Raw genomic sequence first — 23,944 nt, 5'->3', positions numbered from 1 at the left:
AACGGAAACAAGGGTTTGATGAAAATCTTCAAACATTTGCTTATCAATATCGTGCCTTATGCCTTCGATTGAAACCTTCCATGTCAGAAAGGTAGATACTCCAATCTACACTCAGAAACTGTGATCCTCGTGTCACCAGCATACTCCGAGGAACTGTCTCTACAGTTAATGAGTTGGTACGTGTTGGTACACTGGTGGAAAGGGATGTTAGTGAAGAAAGAGCCTATTGAAGACAGAGACAGGCAGAGCGTCAGGCAAAGTCAAATGGAGCTAATAAAAAGGGCAAAAGGCCGACAGTCAAATCCTCACATTGCGGTATTATCAGGAAATATGGAGAAGCAGCTTATCCCTTTAGCTCTGCCAATTACCATCAAAAATTACAGATGTCAAGCAGTTTTGGACACTGGTAGCACCTATTCTTTACTTCAAGAATCTTACTGGAAAAAACTAAAGTCAAGCATGGAAACATGGCTGTCCAGCAGAGGTCAGACTCTCTCACTTGCCAATGGTCATGTACAGACAGCTCTAGGAAAGGTAATTTGGAATTGTACTCTTCATGGTCATCAATATCCATTTAGTGCCTATGTGATGAAGGATCAAGATCTAACTTTACCTGTGATACTTGGCCTTGAGTTTTTGATGGATTCAGGGATCCAGATTGATTTCAAGCACAGACTTATATCCTGTCTGAGGAAATGGAGGTAAAACATCCATTTATGCTTTATACTTCTTCGGCAGCAATTAGTCTACATCTGGCATTACCTCTGGTTCAAGTGCCTTCCTCCACATTGGCAACCATTAAAGACCTGGTAAGTCGAGCAGAGGTTAACAGAACACAGAAATGTCAGCTAGAAGCACTCATGCTTGAGCGGCAAACAGTCTGTACCGAGTCCCTAGGACGAACTGCTGTGATTCGGCACCAGATTAACACTTCAGATGAGATTCCAGTTCGTAAACGAGCCTATCCTGTTTCTGTGTCCAGACAGCAATTCATTGATCAGGAAGTTTCCAAAATGTTGGAAAAAGGGATAATCAGACCATCAGCTTCTCCATGGGCGGCTCCCATAGTTCTTGTCCCTAAGAAGGATGGTACTGTGCGTTTCTGTATTGATTACAGGGCTTTAAATGCCAAGACACCTTTAGATGGATTTCCTATGCCACAGATCCAAGATATACTTGAATCAATGTATAGTGCTTCCATTTGGACTGCGAAAGTCCGCTGCAACTTTTCAGCGCCCGATGAATACAGTATTGAGAGACTGTCTTGGAAAGTTCTGTTTTGTCTATCTCGATGATATTGTAATTTATTCCCAGAATGTCCAAGAGCATTTTGAACACCTTAAACAGCTCTTTGACATGTTAGAAGCTGTTGGTTTGACCCTGAATCTGTCAAAGTGCAACCTGCTCCAAAGATCCATCAGTTTCCTAGGACATGTTGTGTCTACAGAAGGAGTTCGTACTGAAAATGCCAAGGTGGAGGCCATCCAAAATTTTCCTGTTCCAACCACGCTCAAAGAGGTACAACGCTTTTTAGGCCTTGCTGGATGGTATCATAGGTTTATCCCTCATTTTTCAGAGATCGCCGCACCATTGCATGCTCTGAAGTGCAGAAATGTTGTCTGGGAGTGGACAATGGAATGTCAACAGGCTTTTGATAAACTGAAAAATGCTCTTCAAAAAACACCTGTGTTGGCATCCCCTGACTTCACAAAAGATTTTAAAGTCCAGACAGATGCCAGTGATGTCAGGTTAGGAGCGGTGTTGACTCAGGATCACGACGGAGCTGAACATGTTATTGCTTATGGTTCGAGACTTCTACATGGGGCTGAAAAGTCCTATTCTATGCCCGAAAAAGAATGTCTGGCAGTGATTTGGGCAGTCGAGAAATGGAAGCAGTATCTGGAGGGGAAACATTTTGAAGTATTTACAGATCATGCTGCTCTTACGTGGGTTTTCAATCATCCCCGTCCAACTTCTCGACTGACCAGGTGGGCTTTGAGGTTACAAAGCTTTGACTTCACTGTCCAATATCGGAAGGGACAATGTAATTTAGTACCTGACACACTTTCTCGGAGTATACCTTTCCAAGAAGTCAAAGGTCACATTGCTATTTGTCAGGCAACTAACATTGGATCGGACTTGCCTATCAGCTGGGATGAAATTGGAGGTGCTCAGAAACAAGATCCCTTACTTCATCCTTTATGGGAAATGGCTAAGTTGTCGGTAACAGACCCTACACACATTCATTATGTCATACAAAATGACTATTTATTTCGTTGTGTGCCCAACAACTATCAGGGTGAAACTATCCAGATAATTGTACCACTGGCATTAAGGGAGAAGTTCCTGCAATTTGCCCATTCCAATCCCTTGAGTGGACATCTTGGGCAGATGAAAACTTTGAGGTGTTTACTCAATGTTGTCTACTGGCCAGAGATACGCAGGGATGTTAGGACCTTTTGTACCGCATGTCAAACCTGTCAGATTTACAAACCAAGAATCTCCAAGCTGTCTGGTTACCTACAGTCAACACCAGTAGTTGAGCCAGGACACATGTTGGGTGTCGATCTCATGGGTCCCTTCCCAAAGAGTTTGCAGTCTAATGAATATCTGATGGTGGTAGTAGATTATTGCAGTAAATGGGTAGAATTATTTCCTCTGAGATCTGCCAAGACCCATCTAATTGTTAATAATATCTTAATAAAGGAGATCATCACTCGATGGAGCACATCTACCTACCTTGTCTCAGATCGTGGACCACAGTTGATGGCACAACTTCTGAATGATGCATGTAAGTGCTGGGGGGTTATTCAGAAGCTAACAACAGCCTACCATCCTCAAACAAATATTACTGAAAGAACTAATCGAACCCTCAAGGCTATGATGTCTTCCTATGTTAAGGACAACCACAGGTAATGGGATAGATGAATATCTGAGTTCTGGTATGCCATAAACACAGCATGGCAGGAAAGTACAGGTTTAACCCCAGCAGAGATTGCTTTAGGCCGAAAGTTAAAAGGACCCATTGAACGACTGGGACGAACCCCACCAAAACCTTATCATGTGGCCTATGGGACTGTTGAAAGGCAGAGAGAGCTGTTTGAACAAGTAAAAGAGAAGACTAGTCAAGCTCAAGAATGACAAGCAAGGTACTATAACAGAAGAAGGAAGCTTGAGTCATTCGATGAAGGAGACTTAGTCTGGACACGTTCTCATCCTCGGTCTCAGGCTTCAGACTCGTATATGGCTAAATTAGCACCGAAATGGCTAGGTCTAGCTAAAATTCTGAAGAAGTTAAACAATGTGAACTACCAGGTAGTAATGTTGGATTATTCAAAGCGAGTTGAAACTTTTCATGTAGAAAAAATGAAAAAGTTTTATGGTGCTGCTTTTTTTTTTTTTTTTGAGGAGAGGGGTATGTAACAGTTTTCCTGTTACTAATATATAATATATATATATATATAGATATATATATATATATATATATATATATATATATAATAGTATTATATATATATATATACCAGTAGTTTTCTCCAGTGTATTTACTGTTTTTACTCACCTGAGTATTAGGGGGGCGCTCTATTTGAGGTGTATGAGTTGGCCTATTTAAGAAAACAAAGAAGGAGAGAATGGCAGGAAGTTGGTTCTCTACCTGCAAAGAGAGGCTTGCCTCATGGTGGTTGTGGCCTTTTTACCTTAAGTAAAAAGTTAATGCTGGTTGAGGAACTTTAGAGTTCTAAGCATCATCTGTAAGTAGTTGTCATTGTTTTCTATTTTTGGTTTAGCAATTCATGTTCATAGCACATGGTTATGGTTTGTTTTGTTTTTGAATTTTGTTTTACAGAGGGTTTGTGTTCTAAATGTATATGAATTACTTGGGGGCGTAAACAACTGAGAAGATTGGAACTAAGAGTTGATTTCCATTTATTACTTGACTGTTGCCTGTTGCAAGTCAACGTTTTACTTCAAACATAGACAAAGCTCTCTGACGATTGAACTGCTGTGGATCATCTTGCCACTTAAGTAATGTTTTCTCTATTCATTTTCTAACAAAGACTGAGCAAAACTTATGGTCCTAATTGATGAGAAACCAAGGACTGTGCTTTATGTGATGGACTGTATTTCTTATCCTCTGGTTCTCACTGTTTGATGTCAGCAATTTGTGTCAGGTTGAATAATGAATGTTGTGTGTGACTGTTTAATACATTTGATTTGTTGGCTCATGTCTCTTGTTGTTTTTTTTTTGTTTTTTTGGTTGTTTTTTCTGTGTAGAAAGATTGGTCTGGTTGGTCCCTTATTTTATGTAGCACTTAAGTAAAAGTTAATGGGATAGGTGTTACACCAGGACACTTAGCAAATAAACCATGCCCTGTTAACAACAACAGCACAATGAATTTCAGCAAAAAATGTTGTCTATTAACTTTGTAATTTTTTAAGTCTTTCCCCAGCAGGCTCACTTTCTCCAGAATAGTACTAAAACAAGAGAAAATGGAAACATTTATGAAAAATATAAAGACAGGTTTGCAATCTAAACATTAGAAAATATGACAGCAGGACATGCATACAAAATACTGAAGTGCTTAAGTTTGGTTAAAACATTTGTAGACATTTCTTGCATGACAGCACTTCAAAAACACAACAGGGGGAAAGACCATTGCCTTATATAGTGGCTTTCTTATTGTCTGTGGGCTTTATGTTAAAAAAAACCCTGGCTTTTAACACTTTGGCTAGGTATTTGAGTAAATGAAAACACAATACTTACATTTCAATGTGAATTCCTCCGCAGAACTCTCACCTGCCATTGAATATAAACACCGTTGTCATATGCACGCAAATGATTCTGGGATATGGTAGGGTGCGAATTGCCCATAACATGTACACTTAATTTTCCCGGGAAATGAAGGGTGCATTTGATGTCGCTTTTGAAATTCGTCAGCCTTCGTCGCGCCGCAGTGACGCATTCGCACTTCAAATGCGGTCTTTGGAGTGCGCATTCTGACTTTGGGACAGCTTACGTCGTGACGCTGTGACGCAATCGCACTTCACGTCCGCACTTCGGGGTCCACACACTTCAGTTTGGGACAGCCTTCGTCACGCCGCTGTGACACATTCGCACTTCAAGTCCATGCACTTAACTTTGGGACAAAGCTTGTGTGTGTCTAAATGATGCTTTTAAGTAAAGGTTAAGTGCATAAGATGTTATTCAAATCCTTCATAAAGTTTATCATCTCATCTTTGTAGCGAATCAGCTCAAATGGGAAATATGAATAATCAATCATAACTAGTTGGTGCAAGCTTAGGTTGGGTTTTAAGGCTCTTAGCTCAGCATCTTCTCCTGGAATTCCTGAATCTAAAAGAACCGCCCTGATCTGGTGATCCCTGATCTATATAGAGTGACGATGTAACACCCTCAGGATTTGAGTGAACCAATAAGGAATGGTACCTTTTGGAGGCAAGTTTTACAACTCTGTCTCTAGTATGGTGTCTTGCATATGAAATTAGATTGGGGAAGAATCTTTCTTATAAAACTAATGTGTTGCATAGGTATCAACATATAATATACACTCTCATTTAGATCATGAAAATACAAATTCATAGATACCGAACATCATATAGATGAGGTTATATTAACTAGTTATCCATCATAAGCATGCATAACACATAAACTACACTAAAGACAATATACAAGAACAGTAACAGCATACACAATGCCCTAAAGTATATGTGTGTTCATTCAAAGAAAGGTTTTTCTATTAATTAATTATAGAAGAGTCCCTTTTTATGTGCATTATGTGTCTGTTTTTGAGAGACTTGAGTTAAGTGTTGCTTAAGACATTCCTGGGAGCCATAAACCTAGTGTTATCAGATAGTGTGCCTTTGGTTACTATGGGACCAGAGACCTGTTCTGCCTTTTTTGAGGTCATAGTTGCATTTTAAGGGAAGGGTCCGTAGACCCTTTGGTTAGATGAGGGGGCGTTAGATATTATTTGTTAAATATAACAAATAGTTGTGTGTCTGATTGGTCCAAATGCTACATCTTGTAGTGTGAATCTAATAAAAAAAGCTTTTCTTGCTATAACAAACGTGCTTTACAAACACAGTTACAGTAGTCAACAAAAACTAAAATTAAAAAGTCAACGGTCAAGAGCCCAACTACAGTAAACACTGATTGCCATAATGGTGAGCTTAAACCAAATCTATATATTTTTGTTTAGATAAAAAATTTAATTTGAATTAATTGACTTTCTTCAACATGAAAAATAAACTTTGTGCCAGGTTTATAAAATAGTTTTCATAGACAGAAAATATTGTTTAGGGCAAGTTATTTATTATTCATTGGCTCAAGTTATAAAATATAGATGTGAACCATTACCCTAAATTTTTTTAATTGGATGAATTAAATGTGAATTTTCAGTGTAAATTGGAAACCGGAATTGTAAAAAAAAGGTAATTATTAAACCACTACACAGCAAGATCCCGTGTCAAATTAACACTGCTGGGTGTCTATATGTGTCCACACTAAAGAGTGTTAAAATAAAGGTAAGACTGAAGAAGTGTTAAATTTAATGAGGTAATTAAGAGATTCATTGAGTGATGATTGACCATTATTGAAGACACCTGATGTTAACAAGCAGAATTACCACAGAAGAAAATAAAAAAATTAAATCACCATTATAGTGGTTAGTGTTTGCTTTAGTTGGGCTCTTGACCCTTGACTTTTCAATAATAAATTATAATTGGCTGATACATCAGAGTTATAGTAACCAAACTTTTGCAAAGAGCAAAATTCATTAGGTGCTGATGACTATGTTTTAATGTAATCATTGTTTGTCAGTCAGTGCCTGAATCACTGAACTCAATTAGTGTCTAATCGGAGTTAAATTTAATTTATTTATTACAACAGCCATATGATTCCACAGTGAAATATTTTTTTTTCAATAAATTTTGAAAAGATTCCTTACTAGCTGTTCTGATCCTAAATATATATATTTTAAAGTCACAATGTTTGTTCAGACACACAGACATCAAGAACCAGTGTATGAATCTCAACAACGGTGACAAACGGCATATTCAGACAAACAGATAAACTCTGAACATCACAAAACAACAGAGGTGGGACTTTCAAGTCACAAGCAAGTCTTCAAGTCATATCCCAAGTCCTCAAAGTGTTAAAGTTAATGAGGTAATTAGTTGACTAATTAAATGATGATTGTGAATTGGTGATGAACACCTGCTGTTATTGAGAATTACAGAGGATCAGATGTTGATGTTTAATTGGTTAAAACTGGTACCACCATCATGGAGATCAGTGTTTGCTTTAGTTTGGGCTCTTGACCCTTGACTCTAGTGTTAGATATCTCTCTGTAACAAATCAATTATTGTAAAAAAGCAAGAACAACAATACACAACAGTGAGCAGATATCTATCTTTTTTTTTTTATGCTGAGATAATAATCAAAAGTTAGTCTGATTACAATCAAAATAACTTTCTGTATCTATATGTCTAGGTTTTGCATAATCAACCCTGTGAAAAAAAAAAGTGCTGCTCTAATAGTTACTGTTAATGAGTTTTAAACATGCAATGCGTAATATATATATTTTTTTCATCCAGATCTAGTTAGACACACACACACACCAATAACCAGCATATGAATCTAAACAATGGTGACAATCAACAAAATGCTGCAATGCATGCTGAGTAACACCATAGTAAAAACTTCCATTATGCACTGCAGTATGAAAAATTATTGTCACCACTGTTGAGGATCATATGATAAGTGTCCACGTCTAAAAGCCTGATCTAAAACAGATCTCTTTTTCAATATTGAAGCATTATGGTGGCATGTTTAACCCTCTGGAATCTAAGGGTATTTTTGGGGTCTGGAGAAAATGTGTCATGCCCTGACATTTGTGCTTTTTTCAGTTTCTTATAAATATCTAAATGGCTAAAGTCTAATCTCACTGTAATCAGCACAACTGGGCTATAATAATATGTGTCAGCGTGTATGTACATGATTGTTTTTTTGAGAAAAAAAAATGTTAGTGAAAAACTAAAAATGTTAAATCACTTGAATAAGGCAATAAAACACATGCAGAACATTGGTTCCCGGGACTTTTGAGAACTGGAGCTTGTAGTCTAGAATTTTTTCTTTCTAAATGATGTGAAAATCATCTTGTTTACTCACTTACAGAAAACAATATATTGATTAAAATTTTCTAAGACACTTTTTGTTGATAAGTCATATGCGAGTAGGCATCAACTATCATGAATATCATTGTGATTCACACCTGAGAAGACAAAGGCCTGCATAATGAGCTGCATAATGAGCCATTCAGTCAGCTGTGTGACTGAGAGGGAAGAGTTACAAGAAAGAATGTAAGGAAAAAATAAATGTGTATAATTTTATGTTGTGTAGTTTATTTAGAATATATTTAATTATCCCACAACATAATTTAATATTCACTTGTGAGTGCAGTTAAACAGTTTATTAGGAACAATCAAAGCTGACTTTCAAACTGAATTTTTTTGCATCATTACTCCAGTGAACAATCCTTCAGAAATCCTTTTTAACAATCTTATTTTCTACAAAAAATATGTTTTCATATGGATTACTTTATCACAGAATATTTGTTTTCGGCAGCACTTGTTTAGTTTAAAAGTAGACATGTCAGGCTTTCTATAGATATCTCTCTCATGTCTCTTCGTTGAGTATTCACGGAGTTACAGTTCATTTTAATGACTGTAATGATGTTTGTAAATGAAGATCAGCGAAGACAAAGTCTGCAGACAGCACTCCTTGTTTGTTATCTTTATTTTATAAGTGCACAAAGTTTTGTTGTTATTATGTCTGTATACAAAAAAAGTAGACCCTTTTACAGATTCGATTGATGTATTGCTCTTATCTGTACGATCAAAACTGAAAGTGTATTTAAGTTCTTTTCGGGGTTATCAGGAGAAAATGCCGCAAAACGCATATACGCGGTAATCGACTTCAGAGGGTTAATAGGATTTTTTTTCAGTTCAGTGATAGCTGAATGTCAATTAATAAACAAAAGAGAGACCTTTTCATGATGTTCATTCATCATGCATTATAGGCAGAAAGTGTAAGCTCACCTGCTTACTCAAAGTTTGTTTTGGCAATGCATAAACGCTTGCTATAAAACAACATTGTAATTGCTTAAAAGCAAATTACTTTGAGTTAATGAACGGGTCAAGAGCTCAAATAATGCAAACACTGATCTCCATGATGGTGGCATGATTTTTACCAATAAAACATCAACGTCTGATCCTCTGTAATTCTCAGAAACAGCAGGTGTTCATCACTAATGCACAATCATCATTTAATTAGTCACTTAATTATCTCATTAACTTTAACTCTTTGAGGACTTGGTATATGACTTGAAGACTTGCGTGTGACTTGAAAGTCCCACCTCTGCAAAACAAGCTACTAAACAGTCACATAAAAACAACACAAATAAAAGAAAATATTAAGAATTTAAGAAATTACAAAGACAATTCAGCTCATAATTTATTCATGCTGCAATGCATGATGGGAGCCATGGATGAGTTTTGATTGGCTACAACATGCTTTTTTAATGACCACCATTGTTGTGATTCTTACACTGATTATTCAGGTCATTACACGACGATCATGCCAAAACACAACCACCACCATCTGATGACTTTTGCTCTTTGCTTGTCTGGCTGTTCAGTTATAGCAGCCAAACACTATATAATATTTAAAAGTCAAGAGCACAACTAAAGGAAACACTGACCACTATAATGGTGACTTAAAAAATTTGATTTTCTTCTTTGGTAATTCTGCTTGTTAACTTCAGGTGTATTCAATAATGGCCAATCATCACTCAATGAATCTCTTTATTACCTCATTAACTTTGACTCTGCTTTATTGTTACTTTTAACACTCTGTAGTGCAGACATATATAGACACCCAGCAGTGTTAATTTGACACTGGGGATTTTGCTGTGTAGTTTAGCTAGTTTTGTCAGTTAATGGATGGTGTAAGTGACTTCACAACTTAGCTCTTAAGAGAATGCAGATGAACATACACATGTGAATGTTAATTGTATTTACTCTGCATGTTGAAAATGTCGTCAGGGTGTACTGGAAATGAAGGTGGTCAGAGGGGCACAGAAAAAAATGGGAGGTAACTACAGTATACGGAAGTTCTACTAAATTTTTTATTTATTTTGTTTTAACTGTATCATGATTTTTCAAGATTTTCAAGATTTCCACTTGATAACTAACAGAAATGTCTTAAGTTAAATGTAATTTGTCTGGGTGATTTCCTCAAATTGACATCAAATGACTTTTTGACTGGCATAAAAAAAAACTAATAAAAGCACACTATTTATCAGAAAAACTTTTGTAGCATACACTGAAAAAAAATCTGTAAATATAAGGCACACCTACCTGTATTAAGTATTTTACCTGTATTTTTCATTGCGTTGTATTTTAGAATGAACGGAAATGCACATAAAAGTAATGGTGCCACTACTTATTCTGTTATTTTACAGATTTATTTCTTAAAATTATGTTAAAGAATGATTTTATAACATTTTTTATGAATGTTTAAACTGCCCCTGTTTTGAGGTCAATTCCCAGATAGCAACATATTGTTGGCCCAGATCTGGCCCACATCTGGCACATGTGGAATGATGATCTGGCCCACATGTAGCGTGGAATTATGGCACTTGGGCAGACCGCTCCTGTTTGCCAGATCTGGGCCACAAGCAGGCCATAACAATGCCACATGTCAGCCAAGAGCAAAGAAATAATCCAGACTGGATCTTATCTGAGCCACAAAATCTTCATATGTTATTTATAGAGTCCTGTTTTCTGTTTCTGTTTTCTGTTCATTTCCCTTTTTTCTGTCCTCTTCTTTCTTTCAGTGATTTTGCTTGTTAACAAGCTTAGACAAGCTGAGATGTACGGAGCCCCTAAAGGTTCATTGTGGTGGAAAAAAAATCAGAGTGAGTGAAAAAATTTGGGGTGGGAGGAAAAAAATTATTTTTTATTTTTTTGCGTTCTCTCGCAAAACTTTTGCGTTCCCTCGAGAAACTTTGCGTTCCCTCGCAAAACTTTTGCGTTCCCTCGCAAAACTTTTGCGTTCCCTCGCAAAGATATTTGCGTTCCCCGCGCAAAACTTTTGCGTTCTCTCGCAAAAATTATTTGCGTTCCCTCGCAAAACTTTTGCGTTCTCTCTCTCTCGCAAAACCAGCTGAGTTCGGACAAACACTTCCTGTTTACTTTACAGCTTGTAGTGGTTTATACAGCTCCATAAGTTCTCGAGCGGTTCATAGAGTTTTGTTTTGAACTTCAGTGCATGCTTATTACGGCACGGTTTTGGGACATACTAAAACGCTTAATGTAAAACACTGTGTCAGAGCCGTGGGAACGGAGCGAGGCCGGTGAAGCACCTGCGCCATTCACCGGTAATGAGTCCCACGAAGGAGAACTGAAGGAGGGACTGATGACAGTGTTGGACGATAGAGGACCAGGCTCGGACTTTAATTTGTGTTTTGGTTCTGTTTGTGTGCGACAGTCGTCCACGAGTAGGGGCTGTCGCGGTCTTTTACGTATATTTTATTATTAAAGTTTTGTTTGGAATGTTTCGCCGGTTCCGCCCACCTCATTCTTCCCGTGACTATAACGTTTGTTACACACTGGATGACTAAATTCAGTACACGGATTACACACCATATTATTAAAGTAGACAGACAAGCAGAATAGCCCAGAATATGAAACGCAACCTGGTAAACTGCACTTTAAGCGTAGGCTATCCCTCATAGAAAGAAAACGCAGAGTTTTATTTTAAACTTGGACTCAAGTTCAAAAAGCCTACAGCTTTGCCTATAGTTTAAGAAATGGTTTTGGGACATTCTAAAACACTTGTGGATGTAGCTACTATATAAAAGTGACATTGGAGGCCCAATTCGGTAAGGCCTAAAAAATACTATTAATGCTAATAAAATTGTAATATTAATAACCTTATTAATAGCTATCAATAAAGCAAATAGCCATAATACAACGTTTCTCCCCCATTTAAAACCGTCAGGATATAGAAAGGATCCTTAAGGGAAGCTGGACAAAGACAGTAGGCTATATAGGCTAAAACCAAAATATGGTAAACAGTTTATTAATAAAATATAGCCTATTATGCACAGGAAAGCAGACAAGCCAAGAATAGCTAGAAACAAGCCAAAACCTAATGTAAAGCGAAACTGGGCCTCACGTACAGCTCTCTTTCATCACAAATCCAAATGTTTCCATATTCGCAATGTATTTGAAGAAAAAGTCATAATGAACAAAAATGTGCCGCACTGGAGTGGGCCGGGGCTCATTTGGAACTATTATTTTGTTGTAAAATACAATATGGACAATATTGTGTTTAAAATGTAGGCTTCTTTTAAAATTTAAAAATGTACACTTAATATTGCCCTTTTTTTGTTGAACTGTTAGGCCAATATAAAATCAATTTCACATATGCAATATTCTGGATATTCAGGAAAAATTGCATTATCGTATAGGTTCCAGAGCGAAATGAGAACGTAACAGTGTTCGCTTTATAACATTCCTAATAATTTTTTATATTATTGAATCTTCAAACTGAATTCAAATTCGCATTATGCCCTACTGTAGCCTAAGTGACGGAGTATTTTTGTTTCAGCGATTTGATCGCGCTAGCGCCTGATGCGCATATATTCATTGCAAGTGCGGCATGTTCATTATTAAAATAAAGAATCACCAATACAGATATAACGTTACACAATCACTTTAAATAATCTGTATTATGTCTGTGCCGTATCGTGAGCCCCGCCCACTCCAGTGCGGCACATTTGTTGTTCATTATGATTTTTTCTCAAATACATTGCGAATATGGAAACATTTGGATGTGTGATGAAAGAGAGCTGTACGTGAGCCCAGTTTCGCTTTACATTAGGTTTTGGCTTGTTTCTAGCTATTCTGGGCTTGTCTGCTTTCCTGTGCATAATAGGCTATATTTTATTAATAAACTGTTTACCAAATTTTGGTTTTAGCCTATATAGCCTACTGTCTTTCTCCAGCTTCCCTGAAGGATCCTTTCTATATCCTGACGGTTTTAAATGGGGGAGAAACGTTGTATTATGGCTATTTGCTTTACTGATAGCTATTAATAAGGTTATTAATATTACAATTTTTATTAGCATTAATAGTATTTATTAGGCCTTACCGAATTAGGGCTCCAATGTCACTGTTATAGTAGCTACATCCACATTAAGTGTTTTAGAATGTCCCAAAACCATGTCTTAAACTAAAGGCAAAACTGACTGTAGCCTATTTGAACTTGAGTCCAAGTTTAAAATAAAACTCTTTCTTTCTATGAGGGATAGCCTACGCTTAAAGTGCAGTTTACCAGGTTACGTCCATATTCTGGGCTATTCTGCTTGTCTGTCTACTTTAATAATATGGTGTGTAATCCATGTACTGAATTTAGTCATCCAGTGTGTAACAAACGTTATAGTCACGGGAAGAATGAGGCGGGAAACCGGCGAACATTCAAACAAAACTTTAATAACAAAATATACGTAAAAGACCGCGACAGCCCCTACTCGTGGACGACTGTCGCACACAAACAGAACCAAAACACAAAATAAAGTCCGAGCCTGGTCCTCTATCGCCCAACACTGTCATCAGTCCCTCCTTCAGTTCTCCTTCGCGGGACTCGTTACCGGTGAATGGCGCAGGTGCTCCACCGGCCTCGCTCCGTTCCCACGGCTCTCACACAGTGTTTTACATAAGCGTTTTAGTATGTCCCAAAACCGTGCCGTAATAAGCATGCACTGACTATTTCTCCAAGTTCAAAACAAAAACTCTATGAACCGCTCCATTGTGAACTTATGGAGCTGTATAAACCACTACAAGCTGTAAAGTAAACAGGAAGTGTTTGTCCAAACTAAACTTGTTTTTGCAAGAGAACGCAAAAGTTTTGCGAGGGAACGCAAATAATTTTGCGAGAGAACGCAAAAGTTTTGCGAGGGAACGCAAATATCTTTGCGAGAGAACGCAAAAGTTTTGCGAGGGAACGCAAAGTTTTGCGAGGGAACGCAAAGTTTCTCTAGGGAACGCAAAAGTTTTGCGAGAGAACGGCAAAAAAAATAAAAAATATATTTTTTCCTCCCACCCCAAAATTTTTTCACTCACTCTGATTTTTTTCCACCACAATGAACCTTTAGGGGCTCCGTAGAGATGACTCTATAAATGACATATGAAGATTTTGTGGCTCGGATAAGGTCCAGTGTGGTTTATTTCTTTGCTCTTGGCTGACATGTGGCATTGCTGTGGCCTGCTTGTGTCCCAGATCTGGCAAAGAGGAGTGGTCCGCCCAAGTTCCATCATTCCATGCTACATGTGGGCCAGATCATCATTCCACATGTGCCAGATGTAGGCCAGATCTGGGCCGACAATATGTTACTGTCTGGGTTGTTGCATTTGACCATGTCTAAGAACAATTTGTTCACACATTTTTCTAACACACACAGTCTCTGAGAAACAGAAGTAAATGCAAAACGTTGTTCCATTTCTGACACTCAAAGTTTTTATTTTGGTTTATCAGATTTTCTTTGTTTCAGAGCAAGCTACATGCGTTTGTGCACATGGATGACGGTTCTGCAGTGTGGACAGCGATGCTGTACATCCTTGCAGGAGTTCACACAGAATGGAATCAAACAACACGGCCAGATCCTGGAATGAAAAAATTAGTGTGTTTTCTTTTCTCATATCAGTTTGATACATTTGAAATCTGATGAATACGATTCCTTACCCTAAAAAGCCAAGACTTGCACAAATGGCCCACACCATCATGCCATTGACATATTTCATCTCTGTTACGACCTCCTTATGACAGTAATGACATTTCATCCGCCCCGCAACAGTAGTCAGACGTGGTTTAATAACTACTTCATCTATAAATACATAGAAAAAGAGTTAAAGGGGTCATGCGATGCGATTTCAAGTTTTCCTTTCTCTTTGGAGTGTTACAAGCTCTTGGTGCATAAAGAAGATCTGTAAAGTTGCAAAGACTAAAGTCTCAAACTCAAAGAGATATTCTTTATAAAAGTTAAGAGTCAACCACACTCTCTTAAAACAGCTTGTTTAAACACGCCCCCACATGTCTACGCCACAATGTTGGATTATTTGCATAACACCGCCCAAATTTTCATGCAAAGAACGAAGGCGTAACTTTGATTCTCGCTGTTGTTGCCGGCACCATGTCGTGGAAACGCTGTGTGTTTCGTTGTGAAAGCAAAAACTATTTTGTTTGGTCTTCCAAAAGAGGACATAACTAGAAATCAGTTTTAAGTTGTATTTACAACACTGTTCCAGAACAGTTCAACCTAAATATTCAGATGTGTGCTGCACATTTTACGAAGGACAGGGACTGTTTCCTGAACCAGTAGCCTACAAAGTGTCTCTTTCTATAAAGTGGGGCAATTCCAACTTATTTACATTTACATATTTCGCGTTTTCATATGTAAAGAATTTGCCACTGATGATTCAAATGTTTTCAAAAGAGTTTTGATCAGTGTAGAGTAGCACTTGTTGTTTTTCGTTTCTCGGATCACAAATGCAGACATGGTTTTATGTTTACGCGGCACCATACGCAACACAATGCGTAAAAAGACAGTATAAGTCATTCTAATCAGTAATTATGTCCTCAAAAGGTGAAGGTGCTTAGACGAAAATGCTTAATAGTCTTAGTCACATTTTAGTCATTTGAGTCTTTCATAGTTTTAGTCTAGTTTTAGTCGACGAAAAGTCATTGCATTGTTGTCAACTTTTAGTCATTAATTTTAGTCATTGTTTTAGTCAAACTGCAGTTACCAACATTTATTTTGGTAGCTTTTTTATATGTAGTTTTCAAACAAAAACAGTCATTAATTATTTTCTTTTTAGACCAAATCAATTAAGCTATATGAGAAATTTGAATCAAGGATTGAATTTGGAAAAATTTGAATGAATTATGACAATTTTCATTTTTGGGTGAACTATCCCTTTAAACAATAGTGAAAAGGGAGCAACTTATAAAAAAATTATAGTTGTTCATATATAATATAGATAATATAGGCTATATAATTTATCATTTTTGAAAAAGAAGCACAATAAGACAAATATATTTATAAATAATTAAAAAAAATTTTTAGATACAGTATAGGTTTACCTAACGTGTACATTTAATTAACATCTTTTGTTGGTTAACATTAATGACATGGATGGATACTTAAGACGGAAGGCATGCATGTAATACTGACACACATTCAGTTTTCACCCACCTGTTCACGTTCACTTAATCCATAGCTGTATTTACGTGAGATATTCTACAAACCCGATTCCAAAAAAGTTGGGACACTGTACAAATTGTAAGTAAAAAAGGAATGGAATAATTTACAAATCTCATAAACTTATATTTTATTCACAATAGAATATAGATAACATATCAAATGTTGAAAGTTAGACATTTTGAAATGTCATGCCAAATATTGGCTCATTTTGGGATTTAATGAGAGCTACACATTCCAAAAAAGTTGGGACAGGTAGCAATAAGAGGCCAGAAAAGTTAAATGTACATATAAGGAACAGCTGGAGGACCAATTTGCAACTTATTAGGTCAATTGGCAACATGATTGGGTATAAAAAGAGCCTCTCAGAGTGGCAGTGTCTCTCAGAAGTCAAGATGGGCAGAGGATCACCAATTCCCCCAATGCTGCGGTGAAAAATAGTGGAGCAATATCAGAAAGTTCACAATCCACCGTGCCATTTGCCGTTGCCGGCTAAAACTCAAAAAAGAAGCCATATCTAAACATGATCCAGAAACGCAGGTGTTTTCTCTGGGCCAAGGCTCATTTAAAATGGACTGTGGCAAAGTGGAAAACTGTTCTGTGGTCAGACGAATCAAAATTTGAAATTTTTTTTGAAAGCTGGGACGCCATGTCAGCCGGACTAAAGAGGACAAGGACAACCCAAGTTGTTATCAGTGCTCCGTTCAGAAGCCTGCATCTCTGATGGTATGGGGTTGCATGAGTGAGTGTGGCATGGGCAGCTTACACATCTGAAAAGGCACCATCAATGCTGAAAGGTATATCCAAGTTCTAGAACAACATATTCTCCCATCCAGACGTCGTCTCTTTCAGGGAGGACCTTGCATTTTCCAACATGACAATGCCAGACCACATACCACAAAAAAAAAAATCTTGAATCTTGAATACTGCATCAATTACAACATCATGGCTGCACAGAAGAAGGATCCGGGTACTGAAATGGCCAGCCTGCATTCCAGATCTTTCACCCATAGAAAACATTTGGGGCATCATAAAGAGGAAGATGCCACAAAAAAGACCTAAGACAGTTGAGCAACTAGAAGCCTGTATTAGACAAGAATGGGACAACATTCCTATTCCTAAACTTGAGCAATATGTCTCCTCAGTCCCCAGACGTTTGCAGACTGTTATAAAAAGAAGAGGGGATGCCACACAGTGGTAAACATGGCCTTGTCCCAACGTTCTTGAGATGTGTTGATGCCATGAAATTTAAAATCAACTTATTTTTCCCTTAAAATTATATAAACATTTGATATGTCATCTATGTTGTATTCTGAATAAAATATTGAAATTTGAAACTTCCACATCATTGCATTCTGTTTTTATTCACAATTTGTACAGTGTCACAATTTTTTGGAATCGGGTTTGTACACGAAAGACATTTGGACTGCTGTGTGTGTATCTGAGCCCTGAGAACTGATCGCGCACTGTATATGAGAACTGAAGAAGTGAAGCATGCGTGAGATAGAGAGAGCACTTCTATCAGCGCGATTCCGCTTATCCCGCCTTCACTAACTTTAAGTTAATCAACAAAGAATTGTGACTCCCGGGTAAAACGGGATGTCTAGTCACCTTATCCCTACCCCTTCTGGTGCTGAGGCCATTGAGTGTTTTGGTAGTCTAGCATCCACTGCGGCTGCCATACTGCGACTATGTGAACGCCCCTTTTCCGATTGCAATCCAATGACAGGGACACAAATTTTGAAGGACAAGACAGTAGTCTATAGGATGTATTTTGAATGTCCGGTAGTCCACAAATAACATTATAGTCCAGTCTTGTCCTGTTAATGAAGACTAGTCATAGTCTTCATCATCATATAGGCATAGCTCGTTAACTTCTCATCTTAGTCACAGAAAAAATGTTCTTTAACGAATATTTTTCATCCTTGTCTTCATTGACGAAATTAACAGTGCAACAAATGCCTCATTTATAATGGGTTTTATTGTTTTTGTATTGTGCCAGAACACACGGGATTACAGTAAGGGCCGTAATATTTCCGTCACAGGCTTGGGGTATTCAGCCAATCACAATGGATAGCTGGCCAATCACAGCACACCTCGCTTTTTTTCAGACCGATGAGCTTTGTAAAAATCGTCTCGTTTCAGAAAGGTGGGGCATAGAGGAGAAACAATAATGTACATTATGTGGAAAATAATGGAAAATAATGTTCTTTTTAGCAACATCATATGACCCCTTTAATACTGATGAAAATTAATAATATTATGATTTTAAACCTCCAACATGTCACACAGATGCATATTGTGCTTGATGAAACTTTCTAGTATCTGAACACAGAGTAAGGCTTTACTGCTCACCCTGGGCCGGTGCAGGAGCCGGGGGCATCTGTGCCACTGGAGCTGAAAGAGAAACAAGTTGGTGATGAAAACCCACAGAACCAGACACTCATAGCACATCAACACTCACCAGCAGCATGCACAAATGCAGGCTGAGCTGCAGCCATGACTGAGGTCATTTTCTTTTAAATGTGACTTAATTATGTCATCAACTGTGTTCTCATGAGAACTGATCGTCTAATAGCAGAGTCCCAATCAGCCAGTTTGCCAGAATTTTATCTGCCAGGAGTTGTGAGTAATAGAAAAGTCAGCGGAATCCGTGGATTTGAACAAATGAGAGAATCTGTGTCAAACATTTCAAATCAAATATTCTAAAAAGGTGAGCAATAGTAGCTGCTGACAATTACTGACATTAAACACTGTAACATAAACAAATGGTCAGATGAATAAAAATAAAATGAATAAAAGGAAGGGTAACGCAGGTAAATAAGACCACTTTTGACCCTGACTTTAAGAATTACCTGATATCACCCATATCATCTGTTAAAAAGTTCAGCTTTCATAATATTGCTATTATCTTTATTTCAGGTTTTACAATAATTATTTGTATCCAAACATCACAGTGCACTTAAAAAGATTAACAAAACAAAGTACTACTGATGTTCTCTAACATGTCACACAGATGCATCTTGTGCTTGATGAAACCTTCTAGTATTTGAACACAGAGTAATCTAAGGGTTTATTGCTCACCCTGGACCGGCGCAGGAGCTGGGACCATCTGAATTACAGGCTGTGCCATTGGAGCTAAAAGAGAAACAAGCAGGTGATGAAAACCCACAGAACTAGAGACTCATAGCACATCAACACTCACCAGCGGCAGGCACAAATGCAGGCTGAGCTGCAGCCATGACTGGCATCTGTGCAGCTGGGGGTTGGTAAACTGTGGCCATTGGAGCTGGAAAACAGACAACCATCGTCTCATAATGGTGGCATGACATGAGAATTTATTTTCTTTTTTAAAAAGGTTTCATTTATCTTATCAAATTTATTTACATTTATAACTAAAGCATAAAAAGTGTTTCCAGGAAACACTGACATTCAGACCATTGTTTTATTTTATTTTTTTTACTTAAATTACAGTTTTTTTTTTTTACATTTGCTAGTTTTTCTCAATACTTCAGTCACTTTTTCAAAACTCTTCACACAGTCCCCTAACCAACTTTCATCTTGGCACAGCAGCTAATTTCACATTCAAAATGCATTTAAACTACCAAAACACTTTATACATTTCTCAAATGAACTCATTCTTCCAAAACACTGGCAAATTTTATGTAAATATATGCTCAATTTTAGATGGCAAATATCACAGTCAGTCAGAAAAAGTGAAATAAGTCACAACTTTTCTAGAAATGCTGCGTGTTTACAGTAACATTGTGGAATGCGGAAACATTCCTTCTGAACTAAAGTATCATCTGCTCTGATCTATATTATATTTATATCATGAAAATATGCAGGATGACAAAAAAATAAGTCTACATTTAGTTTAGTTTATTTATATATCAGGACAATGTGCAGTTACATTAAAAAAGATGGCTGCACCAGATTTAGCATTATGCTAATTTCCATCTGTAGTCCTACACAATTAAAATTACATAACAGTTAAAATTACATAACAAAGGCAATTAACATATAAAAAAAATTATATAACAAAGACGGTTAATACAATATAAAAAGACAGTTTACAGAGAAGGTACAATATACAAATATAAAGTGCAAATTACCAATTTGTGTGCAAAATTAGCTAGTTGCAATGTTATAAAGTACTAAATATATGGATAGCAACAGTTTTTATTCTTTTATAACACACAAAACACAATACAGTGTAAAAGCCATCAAATGGTACCCACGAGGGTATCATCTGATGGCCAGATAGTCAGTGGTGGGCTGTGTACGGTAGACCTGTGCTTCCCAAACCTGTCCTGGAGGCCCCCCTGCCCTGCACTTTTTGTATGTCTCTCTTATCTAACACACCTGTTTCCACTCATCAGCTCATTAGTAGAAACGGCAAGAACTAAACTGGGTGTGTCTGATTAGTGAGACATATAAAATGTGCAGGGCAGGGGGGCCTCCAGGACAGGTTTGGGAAGCACTGCGGTAGACCATGATCATTGATTAAAAAAATGGCGTCATGAACATGGTTATAGTTGAGAACCAGAGGGTCTACTGACCTGGCTGGGTTTGAAAGGCAACCTGTGGTGCCGGGTAGGATATGTTGGTTTGGACCACCGATGCATATGGAGGGGGAAATGGTCCTTTTTCCATTATCAGCAGTCTTCAACTGAGAAAACATAGGTGCTTTAATAGTGTGACAGTTCCATATTCAACACTGGCAAGGCAATTTTCTTTTAAGTGTGACTTAATTATCAACTGTGTTCTCCTGAGAACTGATAGTCTAATAGCAGAGTCCCGATCAGCCAGTTTGCCAACATTTTAACTGCCAGGAGTTCAAGTTGTGAGAAACAAAAAAATCAGTGGAATGCATGGATTCGAAAAAATGAGAGAATCTGCATCAAACGTTTCAAATCAAACATTCTAAAAGTGAGCACTTTAATAGTAGCTGCTGACAATTACTGACATTAAACACTGTAACATAAATGAATGGTCAGATGAATAAAAATAAAATGAATAAAAGGAAGGGTAACGCAGGTAAATAAGACCACTTTTGACCCTGACTTTGAGAATTACCTGATATCACTCATATAATCTGCACTGTAAAAAGTGATACTCTATATTTACTAGGGGTTGCACGACTACTGATTTCTGCTAGTCGATTTCTTATTTAAAAAATACTTGAGTTACTCGACTACTCGTGGTTCATGCTACTGTAAATGAAAAGACATGAAACAGTTGTTATCAATAAACGCTTATTAATTCATAGTCTAATGCAACAATTACATATGTAAATTGTCAAAACTTTATAATCATGACATTATATATTTACATTTTCATGTAACAGCCAGTACTTGTATCTGTATTTTTATCTGTAACAATCAGAACATTTTTCGTATCTGCATGAAACCGGGTGGAACATCGTACAGTTACTTGATAAGACCTTTATGACTATCTTTTTTTCATAGCTATCACTGAACAATTATGTCATGTTAAACTAAAATAACTATTAATTTCTAAAAATATATTTATCATGCAAGCAGAAAGATGTCATGACAAACGTTTAGTGATCATTTGAACTTGACTGAATTAATTCAGTGCGCACATTTTCATTACGCAGAACTCTTAAAGCGAGTCTTTTTTTTGAACATCACAAAACAAATGTGGATGTGCCGCGCAAACCAGCAAAAGATAAAGATGCAAACAAGTAGGCCAAGTAGAAAATGTATCTGTATCTACGCTGATCATTAGCCTACTCTTGAGAGAGAACTGGTTTTGGTTTTTGAGAGACTGAGACGCGCAATGCGGCTGTTTGATTGGTGAGCGCGCTGTGCTTATTCCATTCATTCGTTTCATATCGTAGCCTAAGGTTTAAATCATTGCCTTTTTAATATATACAAATAATAGAACGTGTATGATGTATTATTATAGGTGATATTACTCTTGCCAAGCTCTGATTTCTGAAAGATGCACAGAGAGGCAACAGCAATGCGGTGTTTGATTTGCGCTGTTTTCATTCATAAAGTTTACATTCATTCACTTCACTCTATTGCGTGACTTTAGAGTTCTGTGTATAATATTGCGCTGATCCCCTGGCTCAACTGTTATCTAGCAAACACCAGACTGTGCCAGCTTCAACCGATTATTCAGGCAGAATTATTCCTTGTTCGTTATTCGTTTTTGTAGCCATTATCCGTGCCATTCCGAATAAGGTATTCAGCTTCAGACACACCCCTAATTATTACATTAATTATTTTAATTTTCAATGCAACATAGATAAAGTCATTAAAAGTTACAGCTACACGCAATATTGTAATCCTAAAATTCACGTCGTACGTGCAAACTCTGTGCATGCATTATGGTTAATGCATGCTCGAGTAGTCGATTGTTTCTGACAGCGCCGACTAGTGGTTGAAGTAGTCGATCACTCGACTACTCGACTAGTCTATGCAAGCCCTAATATTTACTCAATAAAATTGTGGCAACAGATTACAAGCAATATTATTAATTAAATTTAACACATTAGAATTAATTAGAATTAATCAAATGAGATGCTTACAAGCAGTTATTCAAAATGAGTAAAATAACATGAAAAAAATAAGTAAAATGTATAATTAAAAATATTGGTTTTGTTGGACAAAAAACGAGAAGCACCTGGCTGCAGCCTGCATATAGAGGCGGTGCTGCACATGTTAACCTGCCCCATACCTACTCTGATTGGTTCGATCGTCTTTCATAGGCATACATGATAGGAAATGTTTCAGTAGTTGGTGTACACGGTTAAAAATAATACACTATATTTACTTAATAAAATTGTGGCAACAGATTACAAGCAATATTATTAATTAAAATTAACACATAAGAATTCATTAGAATTAATCAAATGAGGGGGGTAATGCTTAGAAATGAGTCAAATAGCACAATAAAACAATAATAATAATAATAAAAAAAATATTTCTTTGATAAAGAAAAACAAAACACTATGCTAATGAATACTATGTACCAGGCCAGTAGTTGGCGATTAAGAAACACAGCGCAAAAATGTAATTTACAAATTCATGTTTTTGTTGCTTACATGGAGATGATACAGGCATTGTGTTCAAAAGCTTATGTTAACAAACAGAATCACTGAAGGAGAATAATCTACATTGTGGTTACTATTACGGTGGTCAGTGTTTGCTTTAGTTGGGCTCTTGACCCTTAAACTTTTGAACAATTTTTTTGGGTTGCTGTAATTGTGATACAGCAGTTAGACAAGCCAATAACGAATAAGACTCAGGTGGTGTTGTTTGTTTGACATCATTTGATCTGGATTTCTGAGTGGGTTGTGTCTTATCAACAACAGGCGGGCCTTTGGCTGTGCAGTGTAAGGTCTGGTATTTTCAGCATAAAATCAGAGAGATTCTTAGAAGCATTTCTGATCCAAACATTTAAAAAAAAAACAAAAAAAAACGAAAAGTTCCTTTCATTTAGGCAAACAGACATCAAGAATCAGGCTGAGACCCTAACACTATGGTGAACCATCAAAAAGCATGTTGCACTGCAATTCTGGGTGCAATTTTTAGTAGCTTGTTTTGTGTTGCTTACAGTTCATCTTT

General features: G+C 37.1%; 2 protein-coding genes across 2 annotated transcripts in view; both read right to left on the bottom strand.

Moving 5' to 3' along the window:
* Nucleotides 1-2,791, bottom strand: part of LOC109070239 — a 68,040-nt gene extending 65,249 nt beyond the window's left edge. The window contains exon 1 of the mRNA XM_042716092.1: nt 2,740-2,791. Coding sequence (XP_042572026.1) covers nt 2,740-2,791 — 52 coding nt within the window. The remainder of the gene's footprint in view (nt 1-2,739) is intronic.
* An 11,775-nt stretch (nt 2,792-14,566) lies between these two features.
* LOC122135992 (lipopolysaccharide-induced tumor necrosis factor-alpha factor homolog) overlaps nt 14,567-23,944 on the bottom strand; it is a 613,569-nt gene continuing 604,191 nt past the window's right edge. The window contains exons 2-7 of the mRNA XM_042717382.1: nt 20,906-21,015; nt 19,549-19,632; nt 19,428-19,481; nt 18,699-18,740; nt 14,828-14,969; nt 14,567-14,748 (exon numbers count right to left, since the gene is read on the bottom strand). Coding sequence (XP_042573316.1) covers nt 14,643-14,748; nt 14,828-14,969; nt 18,699-18,740; nt 19,428-19,481; nt 19,549-19,632; nt 20,906-20,999 — 522 coding nt within the window. The 5' untranslated portion in view covers nt 21,000-21,015 and the 3' untranslated portion in view covers nt 14,567-14,642. The remainder of the gene's footprint in view (nt 14,749-14,827; nt 14,970-18,698; nt 18,741-19,427; nt 19,482-19,548; nt 19,633-20,905; nt 21,016-23,944) is intronic.

The sequence above is a fragment of the Cyprinus carpio genome, chromosome B1, assembly GCF_018340385.1.
Source record: "Cyprinus carpio isolate SPL01 chromosome B1, ASM1834038v1, whole genome shotgun sequence".
Lineage (NCBI taxonomy): Eukaryota > Metazoa > Chordata > Actinopteri > Cypriniformes > Cyprinidae > Cyprinus > Cyprinus carpio.
This window is presented reverse-complemented; position numbering and strand designations above follow the sequence as displayed.